This window comes from Serinus canaria, chromosome 11, assembly GCF_022539315.1.
Source record: "Serinus canaria isolate serCan28SL12 chromosome 11, serCan2020, whole genome shotgun sequence".
Lineage (NCBI taxonomy): Eukaryota > Metazoa > Chordata > Aves > Passeriformes > Fringillidae > Serinus > Serinus canaria.
In genome coordinates, this window is record NC_066325.1 from 2,773,904 (window position 1) to 2,795,659 (window position 21,756).

Sequence of the window (21,756 nt, forward strand, 5' to 3'; positions counted from 1 at the left end):
GATAAAAATGGATATAGAGACTGTATTGTCAAATGAGTTAGGCTCTCCAGTTTTGTATTTACTGTGTGTAAAAATGCCAGAGCTCTACACAGAATTTTATATCTGCAAATACTGAAATTGTTTGTTTTTGTTGGCATGCAACTGCATTCTTACATGAAGAATGCTTGCATGGCTAATTTACTTCAAAAATCTAATCCTAAATAGCAAATTCCTTGAATATGAAGCATGTCTGAAAACTCACTAACAAATAGCTAATGTTCTGTATTTGCATATAAAAGTGCACATAGATGAGTGTATGGCATCACTTTGTTTGAAAAATTAGGAGTTCTGGGTTCTGCAGAAGAGCAGTTCCTTTAAACTCTCTGTGTGGCTTTAATTTCACCTCTGGTGGACCCTTCATTTCCCTCTGACCCAAGGCTGGAGGGCCTTTGACTGAGATGAGGAACCTGGGTGTGGGAAGGACTCTCCAGGAGCCTCTCAGGGAGCTGAGAGGGAGCTCCATCAGCCTTCTCTGGGCTCTCATCATGGGAGCCTGCTCCCTGCCCAGGGAGATGCAGGGGATGTGGTTCTGCCCAAGTTCATCTAAACACGAGCAACTGAGCACCTTTCCTGCAAGTGTGGGACGTGTCTGTATTAAATGGGAGAAGGCTTGTTATCTATTCCTCATTGTTTCATGAAAAAGCACATTTTGAAGACATCTAGTACACTCTGGAGTGATTTGTGGTGCATTTTAAATGTTTACCAGCTAGCGAGATCTTCACAAAGGTTTTTATAAAGCCATTTTGGTGTTTATTGTACACTGAGCCCATGCCTGTAGTATCATGGCCTTTTTTCTAGCTGGTTAAAAAGCAACTTCTTTGCTTTTGGCCGAGGGAATTTCTGGGAGTATTACAAACGATTTTTTAAAAATAAAAACTTTCCAAGTGGATATTATTCCATTATTTCCCTCAAGTGTAAACAGTTACATTTGAAATAATACAATAAACGTTAATTTCCTAATTTTTATCCGTCAGAAAGTTTTGTGTGTTCCAAAAAAACTATTTCCAGACATTGTTAGCTTAGATTAGTTATTCATTGGTAGCCAAAGATTTCTTTTTTCAAAATTGGCAATAATAAGTTTTCATCTTTTCCAGTAAGCTGCTTTCGCATGCAGCATTGAACGAGCACTTTCTTCTTCTTTGACAAAAGTTGTAAATACTTGCAGATTTTCTGCAAAGTATACTCTGGGATATTAGAAAATATAACATTTCCCCTTCCTATTTCTTGCTGTGATAAAGAACGACCGGTTTTGGCCAGCAATGAACGTGTCTTGGCAACCTTACTTTAGGACAGCATGTTCACAGGAGTGTGAGCACAGTGTTTCCAGTGAAGCACACAAGTGAAGGTGCTCGTCTTCAGGAGGGCTGAGCACCAGGAGCTCCCTGGGGACTGTAGCTTTCCTTGGGGAAAGCGAGTGTTGCGAATTTTGCCAGCCATGAACGTGTCTTGGCAGCTTTATTTTAGGACAACACGTTCACAGGAGTGTGAGCACAGTGTTTCCCAGTGAAGAGCACAAGTGAAGGTGCTGCTTTTCAGGAGGGCTGAGCAACAGGAGCTCCCTGGGGACCACGTCTCCTACCAGGCACCGCGGCCTTCCTAGGGGAAACCGAGTGCTGCGCGTTTTGCCGCCAATGAATGTGTCTTGGCAACATTATTTTAGACAACACATTCACAGGAGTGTGTGCACCACGTTCACAGGAGTGTGAGCACAGTGTTTCCCAGTGAAGGATGCAAGTAAAGGTGCTGCTTTTCAGGAGGGCTGAGCAGCAGGAGCTCCCTGGGGACTGCATCTCCTGCCGGGCACCGCAGCGCTCCTCTGGGAAACTGAGAACCGCGGTTTTTGCCAGCAACGGACGTGGTTATGCAGCCTTATTTTAGGGCAGCATGGTCACAGGAGTGTGAGCACAGTGTTTCCCAGTGAAGCACACAGGTGAAGGTGCTGGCTTTCAGGGGGGCTGAGCACCAGGAGCTCCTTGGGCACCACGTCTCCTAGCAGGCACCACGGCGTTCCTTGGGGAAACTGAGCACCGCGCATTTCGCCACCAATGAACGTGTTTTGGCAACATTATTTTAGGACAACACGTTCACAGGAGTGTAAGCACAGTGTTTCCAGTGAAGCATTCAAGTGAAGGTGTTGGCTTTCAGGAGGGCTGAGCACCAGGCGCTCCCCGGGGACTGCGGCGTTCCTTGGGAAAACCAAGCACCGTGCATTTTGCCAGCCATGAACGTGTTTTGGCAGCCTTATTTTAGGACAACACATTCACAGGAGTGTGAGCACAGTGTTTCCCAGTGAAGAACACAAGTGAAGGTCCTGCTTTTCAAGAGGGCTGAGCAGCAGGAGCTCCCTGGGGACTGTGTCTCCTGCCAGGCACCGCGGCGTTCCTCAGAGAAACCAAGTGCTGCACATTTTGCCAGCAAGGAACATGTTTTGGCAGCCTTATTTTAGGACAGCACTTTGACAGGAGTGTGAGCACAGTGTTTCCAGTGAAGCACACATGTGAAGGTGCTGGATTCAGGAGGGCTGAGCAGCAGGAGCTCCCCAGGGACCGCGGTGTTCCTCGCGGGAAGCCGCGCGCTGCTTTGAAAATCCGCCTGTTCCTTCTGAGGGTCTGACTGCAGCTCAAGCACTGCTGAAAATTCAGCCCCAGTGGTACTAATCACTTCAGAAAATCTGGCCCTCAGTCAGACTGAGCTTGCTTCAAAGGGTGAAAAACCCCACTGGGCTTAGCTTCTGCTGTAAAATTTAATCATGGAGATGGTTTTCTCACATTCTTTCAGTTGTTTCTGGGTAAATTCGATATGGGATATAAATGAGGGTTTGTGCCTGTTGCAATGAAGAAAATGTGGTAGGTGGCCCCAAATTTTCAGGCCCTAAGGTAGATGAGGGTGAAGTTTTCATTTAAATCTAGGTTCTGTGTCTCTAGATGCCTGAGTTGATTCAATTTCATGCTATATTAATTGACTATAAGGCTCTAAAGAGCACTAAGTACATTTGATGACTTTCTATAATAATAAGCCAGTTAATTTAAGTTAGGTTAATAACTACTGTGATTTTCACATCTTATGAATTAAGAGTTTAATTTCATTTTGTTTTTTAAAATTATAAGATTTACCTTAGTTTTAATTTTTAATTCAATTATCATGAAAAGCTGATCCTTTTGTTGCTATTCTGCATCACAAATGAAGTTTGGAGGTCTGTTTTGGAGTTACCCACATCCTTCCATCACTGCATGCTTGGGGAACATCTCTGCTGTGCACAAGCTGTGTCTGGCTTTAACAGAAAGCTCCCAGATCCCAGATGACTGACTGGGAATTTTAGTACTGGAGAACACAGGAATAATCTTGTTCTGGCAAAAAATATTTCCCTTATGTATCCTACTTTATGTTGAAGCAGAAGATTTCTTTTTCTTTTTTTTTTTTTTTTGTGGTTAGCATTGCAAATGATACATTAATGTTTTTTCCTTTAAGAATCAGAGGATGCAGTGAATTTACCAAGAAGCCTAAAGCTGTTGTGGAGGGCCCTGGTGCTGCAAATTGCTTCACTTGCCATAACTTTGCAAAGCCTTGCTCCAGCTTTGCTTACCCAGGTCCTGCAAACATGAAACAACCTGTATGGAAGGCACTTAGAGTGCCTTTACTTTACAAAGAGTAAAAGGACATTTCATTAGGTTTAACTTTTTGTTCTTGCAAGTGATTATACACCTTGGGAAAAGATGAGGAGAAAAAACTTGCTGCTTCTGCTTCATGGGACCCCCTTGAATCCTTTGTTTGTTTGTTTGTTTTGTTTCTTTGAATTCCTGCCTAGCAAGAATATACATACAGGCACTGAGCAGGCAGTGTGCAGGAAGGAAGCAGATGAAAACTGCCTTTCCATGCAGAGCAGCACTGAAATCCATGGTGCTTATTGCTGCCTGCTGGGTCAAACACCAACCAGGAGAGTTTCTGCAGCCTAGGACTCTTCTGTGGGGGTTAAACCCCTCCCAGAGTCAGCCCAGGACTCTCTGTGGGGTTTAAACCTCTCCCAGAGTTAGGCTAATAGATCTCACTCTGCTGTGTCCTCTTGTGCTCAGAAAAGTTGTGATCAGTTCCCAGCAGCTTTTCCCTGTGAGGACAGATGCTGAGTCTGGGCTTTATGGAACTTAGGGCTTGAGCAGAGGCAGAAGAGGGGGAAGGCTCAGGTGCCATGATGCAGACATGCCCTGTCATACCAGAGTTCCCCTCCTCCACTGAGAAAGAAGGTGTTAAGGACTTGAGGTTTTTAGTTGCTTGGTTGGGTTGCATTAGTTCTGTTTAATTTTTTTTTGATGGAGATAGTTGCTTATGTTTCTCTGACTCACTGAAGTTTGTTGCAAAAGATTTTGTGTGCTAACAGAGTTTTTATCTGAATATTTATTGTCCAAATATTTCTGAAATTTTAGCAGCAACTAATGGAGCTTGTGTGTTTTTGAACAATTCATTCCAGGTGCAGTAGGAGACAAAAACCAAAATTGTAGAGTTCTGCTTTCAATCACATGAAAAAAAGTAAGGTATCATTGGTATACTGTGGGGCTTTTGCTATACAATTTTCACTCATGGTATCTAAAGGTCACAAAAGACAAAACCCTTTCATTTAAGAGAATTGCCTATGTCTGCTTTCTGTGTGTGACAAGAAATTTGTTCATTAGATTTTAAATGGTGCTTGTAATTAGTTTCATTCTAAAACAGTGTTCTTGGTAGCTTTTGCAATTCTTTCTCTTATTTCTTATAAAACTCTTATAAATTATTCTAAATACTCTCCTCATCATCCAGGTCAATGCTGTGGTTCTCAACTTGGTGATTTTTACTATTTGCTATCTCTTCTTTTCTCAAACTTAGGTTCTAAGAAAAGAGAAAGAATACAGTCTATATGCTTTGTTATTTCCATTATGATAGCACTGGAGCTTGGTAACATCAGAGGATCAGAAAGCAAAAATTATATGGGGAGTTCTGCTCAGAACCATGCTGTAGTGCTGGATTGAAATCCAGCTCCAGCTGAATCATGAGCCAGCAGTGCCTCAAATAAGTGGCAGATAATTTTTCCTCATTCCCTGCAATAACAGGAAAGTTATTAGGTAACTTAAACCTGATACCACAGTTAATACTTAGAAAAAGAAGAAAACACTTCAAGTAAAATAGACAGTTAAACATCATGTGTCCCCTATTCCCCCAATATTAACTTTGAGCTGTGTCCCAAAAGCTCCAGCTAGTAATTAGATTCTCCTGCAGAAGTGGGAGCTTTGATTTGCAAATGCCAGGAGTGATCTGTGGTGCTTGGGGCCCCTTCTCCTGGAACCTGCTGCTGATTTCAAAGGCAGGACTGCCAGCAGTTCCTGCAGGTGACTGTAGGCAGCTCAGGCTGCTGGGGAAAAGCAGCACAGATTGAATAAACTAATCTTCATTAGGAACACTCAGCAAGTGAAACAAGGGCTTAGAGAAGGGACCAGGAGACATGTGAAATGGAATTTGAGACTTTTATTTTCCTGGCTGCACAGAGCTCTGCTCTTTTTACATTAAATGAGCTAATTAGAAGTTAGGTATATGCAGTGGGAGGATAGGGAAGAGTAAAAGAGCTGAGATTTCACTTTGGTGCTCATTTCATATTATCTAAATGTAATGTTAGTATTCTGATTAATTTAAATACTTGATTGCACTTAGCTTGGTAAAGTGGTTAGGACTTCACTGTACTGGATGTGTTCCAACTGGGACAGTCTGTCAGGCTCCAAAAAGTTCTGTGATGATTTAGCTGGAAAAGAGAATGTGAAATAGATTGTGTCACTAATGAGCCTTTTACTGTGGTTCAGTATTTGCATTTATGAGTACCTCAGGTATTCTGGGCCATGGCTGGGGTTTGCTGCCATCACTGGCTTGAGGAAACTTTGGGGTGATGCCAACTTGCAGCCCCTGGTTTTGGCAGGGAGGGTGCCCTTGCATGTCTCTGCACTTGTGCATCTCCAGCTGCTGCCAGGGCCCTGTGGGTGAGCAGCAGCCAGCACAGGGACATCACCTGTGGTTTTCTTCTGTTCTGGTCCAAAAACAAACCCAGGCTCAGGCCCGAGTGGGCCTGGAGCTGTCTCTGCTTCTGATTGCTCTGCCTGTGGAACAAGATCCAGCATGATACACAATGGAGCTCTTCCATGGAAAAAGCAACATGTTAACTGTTGAGTTGCTTAGGAGCAAGCAGTAGTTCATCTTTATACTGAGATAATCTGGGGATATTGCAAATTCTAGTCTTCCACAACCTTTTTCTGGGAAATGGGCAGATTTGCATACTTCCTAATTCCCTGCTCATTCCAAAAATAGTAATATTTTGTATTACTGTACACTTAATTTGAACTTTTATTTTGCTTACATAGTAATAAAATCAGTTTACATAATAATTCTCTCGTTCCCTTGACAGTCCTTATTGCTTAGCCCTGCTGGTTTTTGTTACCTTAGATGAACCATTAATTTGAATCCAATGTTCTTGGCAGGAGTACAGTCACAAATGACAGTGTCATACATCTGTGCTTACTGAGGGAGGAGTGTCTCAATCTTAAAATGTGATCAAATCTAAAATGTGAACTCCAAATAAAGTCAGTCTTAGAAAACAATTTCAGATATAGTCTGTTGTTGCAATATACAGGAGAATAAATTCAAAATTTAGTTTTCACTGAATAAAACTGCAAGTCTCTTTTTAGATGCCTAGGCATTAATATTTTCTGGACTATTCTGTACATTTTTGGGGGGCAAATTATCAGCTTATACTTTCTCTCTGTGCAGCACTATGACAAGGGTCCAGCTCAGAGGCCAGGACTCCAGGATATAATGGTGATAGGAGCAGGTAGCCCCACAGCTGCTGTACCAGCACTCACATTTTCACTCCTCATTTCTTCTTACTGCAAAAAAAAAAAACCTTGGTCATTGCTGAAAACAAAGCTTGAGTTGTTCAGCTGTGAGATGTAGGGAAGGTTCCTCCTGACAAAGAAGGAAATCCATTAATGGCAGAAGTGTCCTACTGATGGATGACAGTGTGAGGTTGCCCTGTCGGGCTTTGGTCCCAAGAGAGTTTGACTTGATGAAAAATGGCAAGGCTTGTTTCAGACCTGTCATCTTCTGTTTGGGGATTGTGGTGTTTCAGTCATTAAAAAAGGTCCTCAGTTCATCCTACTTTTCATAAACAACCACAGCAGAGTGAGAGCTGTCAGCCCCTGGACCTGATGGGTGTGGTGGCTACCAAGGTGGTCATGGGTGCCCAGAGATCAGATGTCACTTGGGAGGCTGAAGCCATAGTCTGATGTGTGTTTTAATCCAGTACTGTTCTCAAAAGAAGGGATTTTGTCATCCACTCAGCTTGGTCACTGCCCCCTCTCTGCTTATTTCCTGTGCCAGCTCATTTGCCCTTCAGCCTCACAGCAAACTGGGCTGGGGTTCTCCTCTGCTCAGTGTGAGTGGCCACGTAGAAGCCACAGCCAGAACCTGTCTCTCTGCAGCTATATCACACATCTCCTGGTGAACACCCTGCTAGTCTCTGTTCAAAGGGACAAGCCCACCCACTGCTGTCCTGCTTGCTTTTCAGCTCTGAAAAGCTGAACAATGTTATCCTTTCTTTGAAGGCCCACTAGAGATGATTTCATGGTAGGGATTGAGCTGCATCTACAGAACCCAAACACCTGGAGATGAAACCTAGAGCCACACAACCCAGGACTGAGACAGGATGGAGGGAATATTCCTTCCAAAGAAGTTAGAATTTTACTTTTGGGTGAGGAGCAATATTCAGGTGCCCCTGCATTGCTGAGAGACATTTCCAAATGTGTGTCTTGGGTCTTGTTGCTGTTAGCTCCTTGGAGGAAGAACTAAAAGCAGGATCAGACTGCTAGCAGTCTAGAGAAAATGCCTACCATTGCTTTAGCAGCTGTACAGAGGTAAATAAAGGCAGCTACTGAGGCTTTATTGTCACTAATGATGTTAAACACCATTTATTTCAAGTAAAGGCAAAAAAATACGGATTCTCTGCCAGGGCTGCCTTCAGAGGATGTTTGCGATTGTTTTCCTCGCTCTGCATTTGTCTTTCTAGCATCTGTCTTGGATTGACTGCTTTGGAAAAGGCATTTGCAAGCAGAATTGAGAAGTGTACTTAAAAGCCAAATCTGGGCTGTTTGTTGTAAAGTAGCCGATAGATAGTTGGCGAGGCACCAAAAGGTCCAGACACTAATCTAATTGTTTACTGCTCATGGAGAGATTAATCCACAAGATTGGATGCCCTCATTTCCTTTACACATTACAATGAATGTGTGAAATGCCAAACCCCAAAGGGCAGTATGAGAGAAAAAATGGCTCTATTTCAGTGCAGTTATTGTTTCAAGTTTAGAAATATATTGATTTTCTTTGAGTTTTGATAAGAGTACAAATTCAAAATGCCTTGCTTAATATTACAGTATTCTTGTTTCCTAGGCTCAGTAAAACAAAACCATGTTTTCTTATTTTGGTGTAATATATAGTGCTCTGCAAAGTCCAAATCAAACATATGACATAAAACACATGGAACACACAGTCAAAAGGGGCAAACCTGTGTCCAAATGTCCAGGCTGGTCAGCTCTAGAAATCTTGGCTACTGTAAGATGCTGTGCATTGGAACAGAATAAGCTCTGCAAAGGGAACAAAAGCAACCCCAGCCTTGCTTGGGTATCCATTGGGGAGAAAGCAAGCACTAAGGAGGGGCTGCTGCAAAGCAGTATTACTGTAAAATAGCCTTTCTCTGAAATGAAAGTGGAGCTCAGGAGCAAACAATACTGCAGGGCTGTGTCCCCTGTGAAGAGGGAATGATTCAGGAAGATGAGAACATGGGTAATGTGTGCTCCAGTCTCCCTCCATCCCCTTGGCAGGACCACGGGAGCTGGGCTGTGCCAGGACAGGGTGCCCCACACTGAGGGTGGTGCTGGGCTGGGTTTGTCTGGGAGAAAGGGGAAGTTTCATCCTCGTGGCACCAGTCGTGCTGGGAGTGATGCTGACACCAGCTGCCCCTCCTGCCACTGTGGCTTTGGGCAGAAAAGCAAGACTCAGGAAAGCTGCAAGGAGACCAGATAAACAATGCTGTGGTCTCACAGATGTGTTAACCTCTGACGTGCTGGCTAAAGCAGAGAAGGTTTCTTGAGCAGTGTGTGCAGGATTGAAAGCTGCTGGGCCTGTGAGCTGTTCACAGTCATTACAATAGTTTGTTGGGGAAATTTTGCTACCATTTCAAAGAATTTTCAAAAAGCTAATGGGATTGAGATATATTTATCCTGATATTGCAATACCTGGCACATTCGAGGGGAAGAAAATTAATACCCAGAACTAGTCTTTGCAGTGTTTCTAATTCCTTGACTAAGCACGTCCTCGTATATCATTTTATTTTACCAGCTTTTGGGAAGAAGAGAATATTTTGCTAGTTCAGACTTGTTTTGACTTAACTTTTAATAATACTAATCAGCACTGTGTTGCCTGAAAGTCTGAATCTGACAAAAGTTTAGTTTAAATGGGCTGCTTTTATGAGGTCATGTATAGACTCATTGCTCCTGAATCAAGATCATAAATGTGTAATTTAAATAACATTTGGTGAGAATAAGTATTTGCATATCCTTGGAGGAATTGTTCTCTGCTGCATAGTTCAGCTGTTTCAGCCATGACGTGGCAGGGGCATTTCAAGATTTGCATGTCACTTACAATACCATACTTTGTAAGGGAGGGTAGGGCGAGGAATAGTGCAAGTGATTATTTTGGCTTTGTAGTGCAGTATTTCTCCCAAGGTAGAGAGTAACTATCACTACAGGACACAAAATGAAACTGCACACACACTGGAAACCTCCAAGGTAAAAAGAAGGGAAGTTTATTTTCTGACTCCAACATTTATAGACTTTCAAAAGTGACAGTGGATTGGAGGATGAAAGTGCCACCTCTCCAATGACACTGGACAAACCAACAGTCCATCAAATTTCTCCTCCTCCAGAAAAGAATGTAAAACAATAATTATTTACATAAAAGTGCATGAGAAACTTCATTACAAGAATGTAAACATCAGAAGGCTTAGAAGAACTTAGAAGAACAGGGTGACAAGTAACCAAGCATATCCAAAGCCAAGATTTCCGTGGTGCAAAAAACACTTGGGGCATCGAGTTGAAAACTGGTCATGACTCTATGTGAAAGCTAAATGAGGGCTGATGGGAGGGAGGTAATTGCATAGCTAAGTTTCAGTTCTTTGTGATTATTTTTTATATTTTGTGTGTGTTATGGAGCAGTCAGCACAGGAGGGCTTGCTGTAAGGTGCTCCATGTGTGGGTGTCTGTGAGAGCAGGTTATAGTATTTGCAGGCACCCCCCGACAAGGGGAGAGAGTGATGCATCTGACTCCATCTTATCAGAAGGCTAATTAATTACTTTATTATATATATTATTCTATTACATTACATCTGAACTGAGACAACTGCTCTGAATCTCGTGACTGTCCCCTGACAGTCCTGACACACACACATGACAGGCCAAGGAACCAAAACACCATCACTGGGCAAACAACCTCCATATTGCATTCTACTGTGGCACAAACACAGGCACAGCAAATAAGATAAGAACTGTTTTGATCCCAGCAATATTCATGGGAAAGTTGCCTTGTTTTTCTGTGTGAGGAGGAAGGTGACTGCACGGGTGTGTGTCGCGCAGGGCGTGGAGCGCGCGGAGGAGCCGGGGCTGCGCAGCCTGCGCACGGCGCGCCGCCTGCAGCCGGGCATGGTGCTCACCGTCGAGCCGGGCATCTACTTCATCCAGCCCCTCCTGGAACAGGCCCTGCACGACCCTGCCCAGGCCTGCTTCTTCAACAGCCACGTCCTGCAGCGCTTCCGCGGATTCGGTGGGGTGAGTAGCTCTTAGCAGATGGTTTCGTTAATTGGTTTTCTCTTTGTTTGTGCTTACTGCGTATCTGAGGAAAAGTCTTTTGGGACTTCTTACAACTCCCAAAAGTCTTACAACTTTTGGGAGTTGTAATTTATTGCACATAGGGCTGTTCCTTGAAGCAGCACCTGGAATCATTCGGACCATTTGACTCTGCAGAGAAATTGGGGGGTTTTATTCTAATTTTATAAAGTGGTTTTTTTACTAGTCATCAATGATAGACCCATATTTTCCCATTGACTGAAATATTCTCTGTCAGCACCATACAGTGGCTTGCCAGGTAAGTGTTTTGTCTAATGTGTGAAACATGTATGAAACGTTATGAAATATGAGACTGAGTTCTGTACTCCAGAGTTGGATTCCTTGACAACAGCCCAGTCCAGTGCTTCCTGCCGGGGCAGAAGAACCAGAGGCAGTAGATGGAAACAGCAGTAATTGCTCTTACAGGATTATTGACAGAATGGCATGAAACTTGTGCTTTGGGGGAGCCTTTCCTGTTTCCAGAAGAATGGCTGATGGGGTTCTAGAGCCCCAGTGCCCAGTGTGACAGGCTCAGGCAGCAGTGGGCACAGGAGGATTGGCCAGGGGAGACAGAGGTGATCTGGGCAATCATTCCATGCAGCAGCTGCTGGGCAAGTGGAGGGGCTCTGGTTGTGCATGCTGTCCAGGGCACGTTTCCCATTCAAAGCCACCACCCTCACAGAGCATTCAGCAGTTGCACTGCTTCCAGTGGACTTTTATTTCAGCAGGGCGAGCTGAAATTTGTAGGGTGCCACATTGTTCCTGCACAGAGCAGATAGAGCAGGCAGCTGCCATGCCCCCTCCTCCCCTGCCTCTTCTGCCAAGTCTCAAAACAGCGAGCAGTCCCTGCAGTGGCAGTGATTTTCTGGTAGGAAAAGTCACTCATTAGGAATTGTCTGCTGCTGCCATTGACTGATTTATCACTGTACCCCAGCCTTGAGAGGGTGATTACTGTAGCACTTTGGTCTGAGCTGCCTTGGAACCACCACCCTGACAGAAAAGTTGTGTGTCCTATCCCCAGTCATGTGAGCCAGCCAGGCTCGACGGCAGCCACCCATGGTGTGGGTGCAGCCTTGTTAAGAGACACAGGACTTTACCCTTGCTGATGTTTAATTCACTGCTGAGGTCTGGGACATTATCTGTCTCTGTGTTTTTTCTTTATCAAGATTTGCCAGCCAGACAACTGAGGTACTGGTGAACAAAAGGCAGCTAATTCTGCATTTTCTAGCTGTGAGCACATTCTGTGTGACAACACACACTGAAATGTATTTTAAAAGAACACTGTGATGTGCTTGTGTACCTTCACACTGCAATGGAAGCAGGTTTAACTGTCTCCATTTTCCATGTAAACACGCTCTATGGGAGTTTTTCAGCAATTGAATTGATTCCTGGTGAGCTTTCCCTGAAATTGCTCGGCAAAGCCCACATTTTTCCCAAATGGCTGTGAATGCCCACTCCATTTCTGCAGCCTGAGGTGTGCCTGTGGCTCACCTTCTGCTTGTGGTTGCACACAAGAGGAGTGACAGCCTGGGATCTCTACCTTGGTAATAAGTTGCTGGATCAGGCACTTTTGTTCCAGAGATTTCAAGCAAACATTGTTCCCTCATTTTTGTTTAGCTTCCTGTAATGATGACTTGTAAGGAGAGCTAGCCAGCAAACTTTGCTAAAAGAAGGGGCAGCCCAAAAACGATTGAGCAAAAATCTTAATCTCTGATCCCCCTGTGAACAATACATTTTACTTTGAGAGAAAAAAATAATAATACACATATACCCTGAGCCAGATGTTGTCACTTGATTTTGTCCAGGAGAAGAATGAAAATAAAATCTAAGACTGGAATACATCTGAATATTTCTGAATTCTTCACAAAAGCTGAATTATAGAGCAATCAAAATAAGTTTTTCCATCTTTATCATTCTGACTTGATTCTGCATAAAAAGAAGATGCAATTTGTGCTGTGTAGAGTGCTCAGTTATGAACAAAATGTTTCATTCTAGTTTATCCAGAGTGAGTGAGTATTTCTCACAAAAGCATGCCAGAAAACTTTCTTTCTATGGGATTAAAAAAGATATTTTTAAATATTTTTTTAAAAGCCCGTTTTTTTTTACTGACAAATATTAATAGGGGCTAGTATTGGTGTCAGTTGTAGCTGAAGAGTTCACTACAGCCAGTCCAATCTTACTTTAAGTGTAAAAGTAAAACACATTCTACAAAAGGAAATCAGTTGTCCATTTCTCTCTGCAGAGCTCTGCACTAATCAAAATGTTCCTTATTTGGTTTAGTGTAATTCACTTCAAAAATGAACTAACATTCACTGAAGTAACACCACTGGAAGTCTAAGTAAGTCTGTCCACACAAGGAATTTGGGGATTTTTCACAAATTCACCTTGAATTCATGTCTTTTTTGGGCTTTCAATAATTTTCTTGACTGTGACAAATCTCTTCACTGAGAAGCAAAGCTCTTATAGTGTGCCAGAAAGGGCAAGCCTGCAGCCATTTACTGTAATTTGTGCTGGCTGGAGTTAGCCATGAGGAGATTGTGGAAGCTGCAGGAGCAGGGAAGAAGAGGCAGTGTGAGGTGTCCATGCACTGCTGGGGCAGGTCCATCAGCAGCCCTTCCATCACACCCACCTCCTGCTCACCTCAGCCTTTGGGGCTGTCCCTGCTGCTCAGGGACCTCCTAACTGGGGCTCTTTACCTCCTCTGGGCCAAGGACAGGTCCCTGCAGGGGGAAGCAAGCAGTGCCCAGGGGATATTGCCTGTCTGAAGCCCTACACTCTTTACTTGACAGCTGTTGGGTTCAGTCCTTCTCAAACTTCCTTGGCCAATTTTGGGACGTTTCAGTCACATGTACTTCAGTTCTCCATCTGCAAAACCAAGGTCCAGTTTACCGAGGTCATAACTCCTGTGGGACAAGGGCTGCTGCTGGATCTGGCACAGTGCCTGGCCCAGGGCACCTTTGCTCTGCCTGGACTCTGCCCACAGGCTCCTGAATAAACACAGATGTGCAAATACAGGGATGTGCATACAGTTGTATGTATTGCTCAGGAAAAGCAGCTGAATCCTCAGGGAAGGGGAAATGCTGACTCCAAATGCTGCCCTTTAGGGTTTGACATTTCCATTCTTCATAAGCTGATTACTGATTCATGCAGTTCATATGATGTTTTCTCAAAGACACAGTAAAGCCATTCAGTCTTTCTTTGGCCTTACACATTCAGTTTCTGTTCAGGCTTTATTTTCCCTAGGATTTGTAGAACTAGCACTAGACTTAATATCTGAAAACTTTGCAACTTAGAGAAAATGCTGAAAGACAGATGGGTGGTAAATGCATTACTTTCTTTCATTTACAGATTTTTCTCATTTAAAAATTTAACAGATTTACAAAGCCCAGGAACTTGAAGATCTGCTAATATTACAATATGTTTCAAAACAATAGTAGCTCCCTTACTCAGAATAAATGCTAAACCAAATAAAGAGCGAGATATCTTACTGCTTCTACCTTTGGTTCAGAGACCCATAAAGTTGTCTCTGTCCTGATTTTTATTTTTCAGAAGATTAGGCTCTGTTTCTGAGTTTATGGTGAATTTGTATTGTGAAATGAAATTGTTTACCAGGCAATAAACATTATGCTCATCTACTTTTTAATACTGGTTATTGTATCACAGTAGTAGTGCTACACAGCATTTCTTCAAAAGTTTTCACAGGAAAGCAGTTGTCACAATGTATATACTTACCTTCCTTTAAAAGTTCTCCTAAGGGAAGTGATAGGTGTAGATACCCCAAAAACTACTGCTAGGTGCTTATAAACCTTCTTTAGCCCCTTTCTCTTGTCTAATTAACATAATTAGGTTAAAGAAAGACCAGCTGTTTCTAACCTGTATTTAGCTTGTAGTTTAATGCTTCTTTTTGAGCCTGGATGAAGGGACTGGGCACCTGAGGCCTTTCTTCCATCTGTATCAGTTAATCTAATAAAGTGCATGGCCTCACCCTACTGCTATTGCTCACCCTACTGCTATTGCTCCTCTTCTATTAAAATGTGAACATTTAAATGTGGACATTTAAAATAAAGATTCTCTTGACATGAGGGCTTGGTTGTGAAGGACACCTGCTTGTGCCAAGAAGACTACAGCATGGGATGAGATTCCCTGAGCACAGAGCCCAAGGGCCTGCCCCTACAGCAAACACCTTGGCACAGCCACTGTGTGGAACAGCAGCAAAGTGCCTTCCTTCCCTGCAGCCTGGGTTTGATGCAGCAGCTCTGTTTCCTACCCATCCCTCTGAGCAGAAGTCAGACTCTGCTCAGGATAAGTTTGCTCTGTTAAAAATGATTGGGAAGTCAATGGCTGAGTTGCAATAAGTTCCCTTGGCTGCACAGCTGCCTCTGTAGGACAGCAGTTGTAGGAACAGACCCATGGATCCTCCAGCCAGACGTGTGCTTTTCTGCTCTGGATGGTCCCAAGTGTGGCCACGTCCTGTCATCGTTTCCAGGCAAGTGTCCCACTCTAAGGTCTTGCCGTGATAGTGTTGCTGCTTTCCACAGCCATAAACAAACAAATTATCAATAGACTTTAAAAAGAAAAGGGGACATTTCATCAGTTGCCTTTTTTGACATCTGGGATCTGTCATCATGCAAATCTGGATTATTTAATTGGCCAAAAGAGTTTCTTGATTGTCAAAAGCCTCGCATATGTATTATCATCCAAAAGAAATTAGTAAGAGCTTCAACCCTGTTTCCCTTGGAAGGTAACACAGGAGGCTCTGGGGAGCATGACTGTATTAGTAAGTCAGGACAAAGTGCGAGGCTGTACAGAGCTGACAGCAGCCCTGGTATTTAACTCCTGTGCTGTCCTTGGCTGTGCCCCCAGGCCCTGCTTTGGGACACAGTTGGGACCATTGAGTGGAGCCACATGATGGCCTGTTGCTGGTGTTAGGCAGTTGTGCAATCAGGTCTAGCTAGACAGATCATGCCACTACCCTTGATAAGAAAAAGGCATTTTTGGAGCAGTCCTGGCATTCCTGGCCACTGCATCTTTACAGGAGTGGTTTTTTGAAGTCTGCCATTTCACACCAAGAAAGTAAAGCCTCCCCTAGGATTTTGCAGAGCACCCTGAAGGCTGGGGGTGCAGTGAGCCTCACACTTCAGTGCCCAACTCCAAAGCATTCTGTAGCCCTGAAACAAGCAGTGCTGATGAACAAAGAGCCTGCAAACAGGGACAGCTCTGAGAGCAAGTTTCATAACCACTGTCCCCCTCTGGGAAAGGCAGTCCCAAACCAGTCAGCCTTGCCAGAGAGATCCAGCATCTTTTGTCCATTTGGACAGAAGACAAGACCAAATGACAGGCTCTCCTGTGGGGAAGGTTTTGCAGGTCCTCTGAAGCTGCTTCTTGCTGCTGCTGAGTTTAAACTCAGGGTGAAGCATGGAGGGTGTGAAAGAAAAGAGCAAATGAAACCATTTCCTTCCCCTTGAGAGCGTATTCCTCTGCACTCATGTTGCTTTTAGGCAGAGGTAAAATTATGCACTGAAAATGGGAAATCTGACTTCTCTTTTGTGGCAAGCATCCATTTCAGGTGAGATTCATCCAGCAGAGGAAGGACTAGATTCTGGGGAAAGAAGAGACATGTTCCTAGGGAGTGGTGGGTGGTCCCAGGGACCAGTGGTTCTGTGTGCCTCCATCCACATCCCAATGACCATTTGGAGGTGCTGATGCTGAGCAGGCTGATGTGACAGTACTGGCTCTCCTACTTTTCACAGCAGATCACAGCTGTGCTGTGACACAGATTGTGTGATCTCCTAACAATTGTATGATCTCCTAACAATGCTCCTGCTATACAAGGAGTCACAGGGCACGGCCCTCATCCTCCTCCATCTGGTCACTCTCAGTTCCCTGCCTTTGGCAGCTCCAGCCCCTGTGCTCTTCTCATTCAGGATCTCACCTCCACCAGGATCTCCCTACCTGGGCTCCTTAGCAAGTCCCAGCTCTCTTGGTCCATTATTTGTCAGTCCTGTCTCACCTCACTGTACCTTCTTTTCCCTGGTTCTTCCATGACTCTTACCTATTTCCCAGCTCCTTCCCCATCCTGATTTTCTCTTGTAGCCTAGATAGAGAACAGTAGACAGACACCTTTCCCACTTGTTCTTCCCCACTGTAGTCTAGCTTTCATCTACTCTGCTTTTAAGTCAGTCCATCCTCCCAAGGAGTGCAGAGGTATTGTGAAGTCATGAAACACTGAGCTGGAAAGGACAAAGCGCTTTTCTTGGTTTTTTGCTAATTACTGGTCAAGAGGCTGAATTGTGGCTGATACATCACTGCAGCTGGGGAATTTCAGCTCAAGCAGGTGGAGGTTTGTGGAGCTGGCAGTGCTTGGCAAAAGGCTCTGTCTGTAGGCAGAGCCAGTTCTAGCTTTGTGTGGCCTTCCCTCTGCTCTCAGACCTACTTTTGCACTGACATTTTTTCTTTCCACATCATCACTGTGTCCAGCTCCATTTACACTGGCTGGGCTTGCCAATGTGTTGCTTTGGCTATTGCCACCTTCCCAGGTCTGTCCCTGGATGCTGGCACTCCTGCAGGGTTAGCCTGGTACCATCAGGACAGGCACATGGCAGGATTTGCCTTTGGATGCAGCGGGGCCCTCCTGCTGAATCCTTGGGTTATGTTTTGCTCAACAGTCAAATTTGAAGCAGTGAATCAAAAAGCCCATCCTGATAAATTCTGTTCAAGTGCAGAGTCATTGCCTGTGTTGCTGATCTCTTCTGCAGCAAGGCACCAGCTTTTCAGGCACACTGAGCATACAGAGCCTCACAGCTTTCAAATTTACAGCTGTCCAAAACAAATGTGTAAACTCAATGGAGTTTGTTTATTTAATTCTGCTTTATAATACACTTAACTTGATACCATGTAAAAGAAATAATCTGGCAAAGACATCATTAAACAGTTTAATAAGGACTGGATGACTCATTTTGTTTGAACAAATGGATTATTTTGCAATCAGAAGTACAAATGTTAACCAGCTTTATTTTTAGTTTAAAATGTCAAGAGGTCAGAAACAATTAAAGCAATTGTAAGGTGGGAGTACCCAGGGTTTGTGTTCTTTTGGATTTGCACCTTACTAAAATTGCTTTTATTGCAGCTTAGCAACTTAGCAACATTTTTCTGATAAGATAATGGGAATGACTGTGTAGGCACATTTACTGGTAAGAAGAGATTAGAGACAAACAGAAATGGAGCACACTTTTCATTTTAATAGCAAGAGTTGAAAAACTGAGAGGACCTGCTTTTTCCTTCTAGGATTTGAAATTTAGTGATTGTATTTTAAAAGAAATGTCTGATCTGCTTAGGACTTTCTCATCAGCTCAAAATTCAATGTTTGGAATATCAGCCACAAGCTATTTAATGTTCAAAGTTTTGCTTTGAACGTTTATTGTGTTAAGAGAAAAGTTTCAAGTGCAAAGAGAAGCTACCTGAATTTCAGCTCAGGAGAGCTTTGAGAGCAGACACTGTGGGCATCAGGGCACTGTCCCTAGCAAGGCATGTGCTAAGAAGGCTGGAGGCAAATCCAGGGAAGAATGTTCTTTTTACTGCTCCTGCTGTCAGGGGGTCGAGATTTACTGGCCCCATGAAATGACACAGCATGAACTCACTGCTGCAGCACCTTGCTCAGACTGTCCTTGATGGACCCACTGCAGCAGAGGCACCTGAGGGGCACCACCACACCGGGGGTCACCCCAAGCCTGGGTGATCCCAGGAGGGTGGCAGGGGCCAGCAGTCCAAGGGCCCGGAGCCTGCAGAGCACCATGCCAAGGTGCTGGTGGTGACAATTCCGTGCTTGCAGTGGGATGCTCTGCCTGGGCTGCAGCAGCTCCTTGTGCCCTCCCTGCTCCTGCTGCCTGAGGTGCTCCTCATGCCATCTGACCACCCTGGTGACCGTGTGCTCCCTGTGCAGGTGCGGATCGAGGACGACATCGTGGTGACAGCCACCGGCATGGAGCTGCTCACCTGTGTCCCACGGACTGTGGAGGAAATTGAGGCTTTCATGGCAGAAGGCCAGAGCAGTGCCAAATCATTTGGCTGCCTCTCCAGCCAAAAGCAGTAAACTTCAGGGTGATACTTATTGCCTCAGCTAATCAGTCATCATTCTGATTGAATGCTGCAGCATATAAAATAAAATGCATCCAATTCTTAATAGCAAGAAAATCAGCAGTTTAGGTGACCAAGTGGCAGCCAAATAACCCTGCTGCCTTATCAGTGTGGGTTATACTTCTGTCAGATCTCAATTCAGAAGTATCTTGCAATTAAATCTGAATTTTGATGATTGGGACTCTAAAACACCAAGTGGATTATCTGAAAGCTATGAGCAATTGTAACACTCTTAAGTCCTTTTTTAAACTTCATCACAAGTACTGTGAAAAACAAATAAAAATCAGTTGTTCTCAGTGGACATAATGACATTTTTCATATGGATCTGTATCCATGTACTAAGCAGAAACAAATTTTTATTAAAATTCACCTTGGCATCATTTGTGTTCACAACTTCGTGGTCATTTTACTTTTCTGCTCCAGTTCCTGCTTCTTTATCTGACCCTACTACCAATTTGTGCCCTGCAAACTTTGACCCTTCACTAGCCAGAGTTCTCTGCTCTGGATAGTGGCTGTACTGATCCTTCAAACATATCCCCATGCTCATTAGATTTGTTCATCTATTTGTTCCTTAAAAACACAGATTGCTGTGGTGTTAATGAGCCTTAAAAGTTGAAAGAAGGGAATATTTTGCTGCAGGGCTCATGGTCATTCAGCAGCATATGCTGTGCAGCATGATAGAGTTATTTTTACTGTTCAGTGTTAGTTCAGAATGAAATAATGGAAATCTCTCTCTCCTGGGGGGCTTGGGTGGTGTGAGGAACCACTGCCACTGCCTTGCTGCCTGCCCCCCAGTATAGTATTGCAGGGAACACCCAGCAAGGGGAGAGAATGATGGATCTGACTCTATCCTATCTGAAGGCTAATTAATTACTTTATAATCCTATGTTATTCTGTACTATATTACACTATGTTACATTACATCTAAACTGAATCTGCCAAGCACTCAACTGCACAGCACCTGTGACTGTCAGCTGACAGTCCCACACACACACACACAGTCCCGTCCCGTCCCCGTCCCCCCCCCCACACACACACACACCTGGCCCTGACAGGCCAAGGAACCAAAACACCATCACTCTGGGTAAACAATCTCCATATTGCATTCTACTTTGGCACAAACACAGGCACAGCAAAGGATAAGAATTGTTTTTCCTTTCTCTGAGGTTCAGAGAATGTGAAACCCAGAAACATTCTTGGGAAGAATTGTGCCTTGCTTTTCTCTGTGAAGAGAAATGGGGTGACGCCTCAGCACTGAATTTAGGCCTGAAATAATTTCCTCCAAAATCCTCATATACCTTGCTCCAGGAGAGCTCCTTTTGCTAAGTGGGTTGGTCTGTGTGACAGGAACCTGCCCTTTATTCCCAACAGCCTGGTGATCCATTGCTCTGTAGGAAACTTCATGTGGGAGACCAAAGAAGTGTCGTGAAACAATCCAGAGGACTTCATTCATGCCACTCAATTAATAAATAAGCCTATTTACATTTTTCAGAGGTTTCTTGGCATTGGTTTGTAAGAGGCAAGTGCAGGAATTGCTGCACTTCTTGACTGTGAAGGGGAGCAGTTTTTTCATGAGGGGAGGTTGTGAGATCAGGAGCTTGGATGTGCTGCTGCAGTGATGTTCCTGCTGTGGTGACCGGAATCTTCCACCGCTGAATTCCATTACCTGCACAAGGACATCAGGCTTTGCTTTGGTAGCCTTGCAGCTATGAGACCACAGAGACTGTGCTGGCATTGCTCTGAGCTCATCTGCCCCAAAACCCAGGGTTTTTCGGTGCAAAGCAGTGCTGGGGCCCAGCCCCGTTCCCTCCACAGCCGAGAGCTGTCCTGTGGTGGGATCTGAGCGCGCCAGGGGATGATGGCTCCCTGCTGTGGGCACCGAACCCTGCTGCTGCTGCTGGGCTTCGGCGGTGTTCCTGCTTTACAGTAACACAGATTTGGAAAGGAGGAAGCTTTGGAACTGTTCCAAGTAAGCCGCCAGCCCGGAGCAGTTGGGAGGCCGTCGCTGCCGGCTGCTGGCGGGAGCGGGCCCGGCCGCAGAACAGGTCGGGCCGCGCCGGGCCCAGAGGAGGCAGAACCGGTTCTGCGCTGGGCGCGGCCCTGCTCGGCCGGGCACGGGGCACCCTCCCCCTGCCCTTCAGCATCCGGCCCACAACTCGGGGAGTGGCAACTTCATCCTTCGGCCCAGAAGATTGTTCTGTAATTATGATCATTTTTATCCACTTAAGCAAAAAGTGAATTAGACCTTTTTTTCCTAAATTGGGCAGGGGAGGGGAATAAACCTTTTTTTAAGAAGGCAAAGTGATATTTAATACTTTAAAAAGTGGTGTTTAATAATTTTAAGTGTATTAATGGGGTGAAAGTACAGGTTATGGCAATTTTTCTTTTTGACTACATCAAGATATTTTATATTCTGTCCTGTTTTCCCTAATGCCTTTTCCCCTTGGCACAAACAGACCTGAATAGCATTGGCACCAAAGTAACAGAACGTGTCTAATGCCGAGCAAATTTGTGTGTTTAGAAACGTCTGAGCACTTCTGAAATGATGCATGTAAATTGTTCCAGCAAATTGCTGGAGCTGGGGTTGGGTCACTCTGGAGGTCCTTGGGGTTGGGTGCACTCTGGATTTACCTCCTGATTGCCCTGC

The 21,756-nt window shown here is 44.4% G+C and overlaps 1 protein-coding gene across 2 annotated transcripts in view; it reads left to right on the plus strand.

The window, feature by feature from the left end:
• PEPD (peptidase D) overlaps window positions 1-21,756 on the plus strand; it is a 152,474-nt gene that overhangs the window by 128,557 nt on the left and 2,161 nt on the right. Inside the window, exons 14-15 of one of the 2 annotated variants that reach the window (XM_018920784.3) lie at window positions 10,728-10,919; window positions 18,916-19,489. In XM_018920784.3, the coding sequence (XP_018776329.2) occupies window positions 10,728-10,919; window positions 18,916-19,065 (342 nt within the window). In that variant the 3' untranslated portion in view covers window positions 19,066-19,489. Of the gene's footprint in view, window positions 1-10,727; window positions 10,920-18,915; window positions 19,490-21,756 lie in introns of those variants that run through there. The other variant, XM_030227782.2, reaches the window with a different exon arrangement.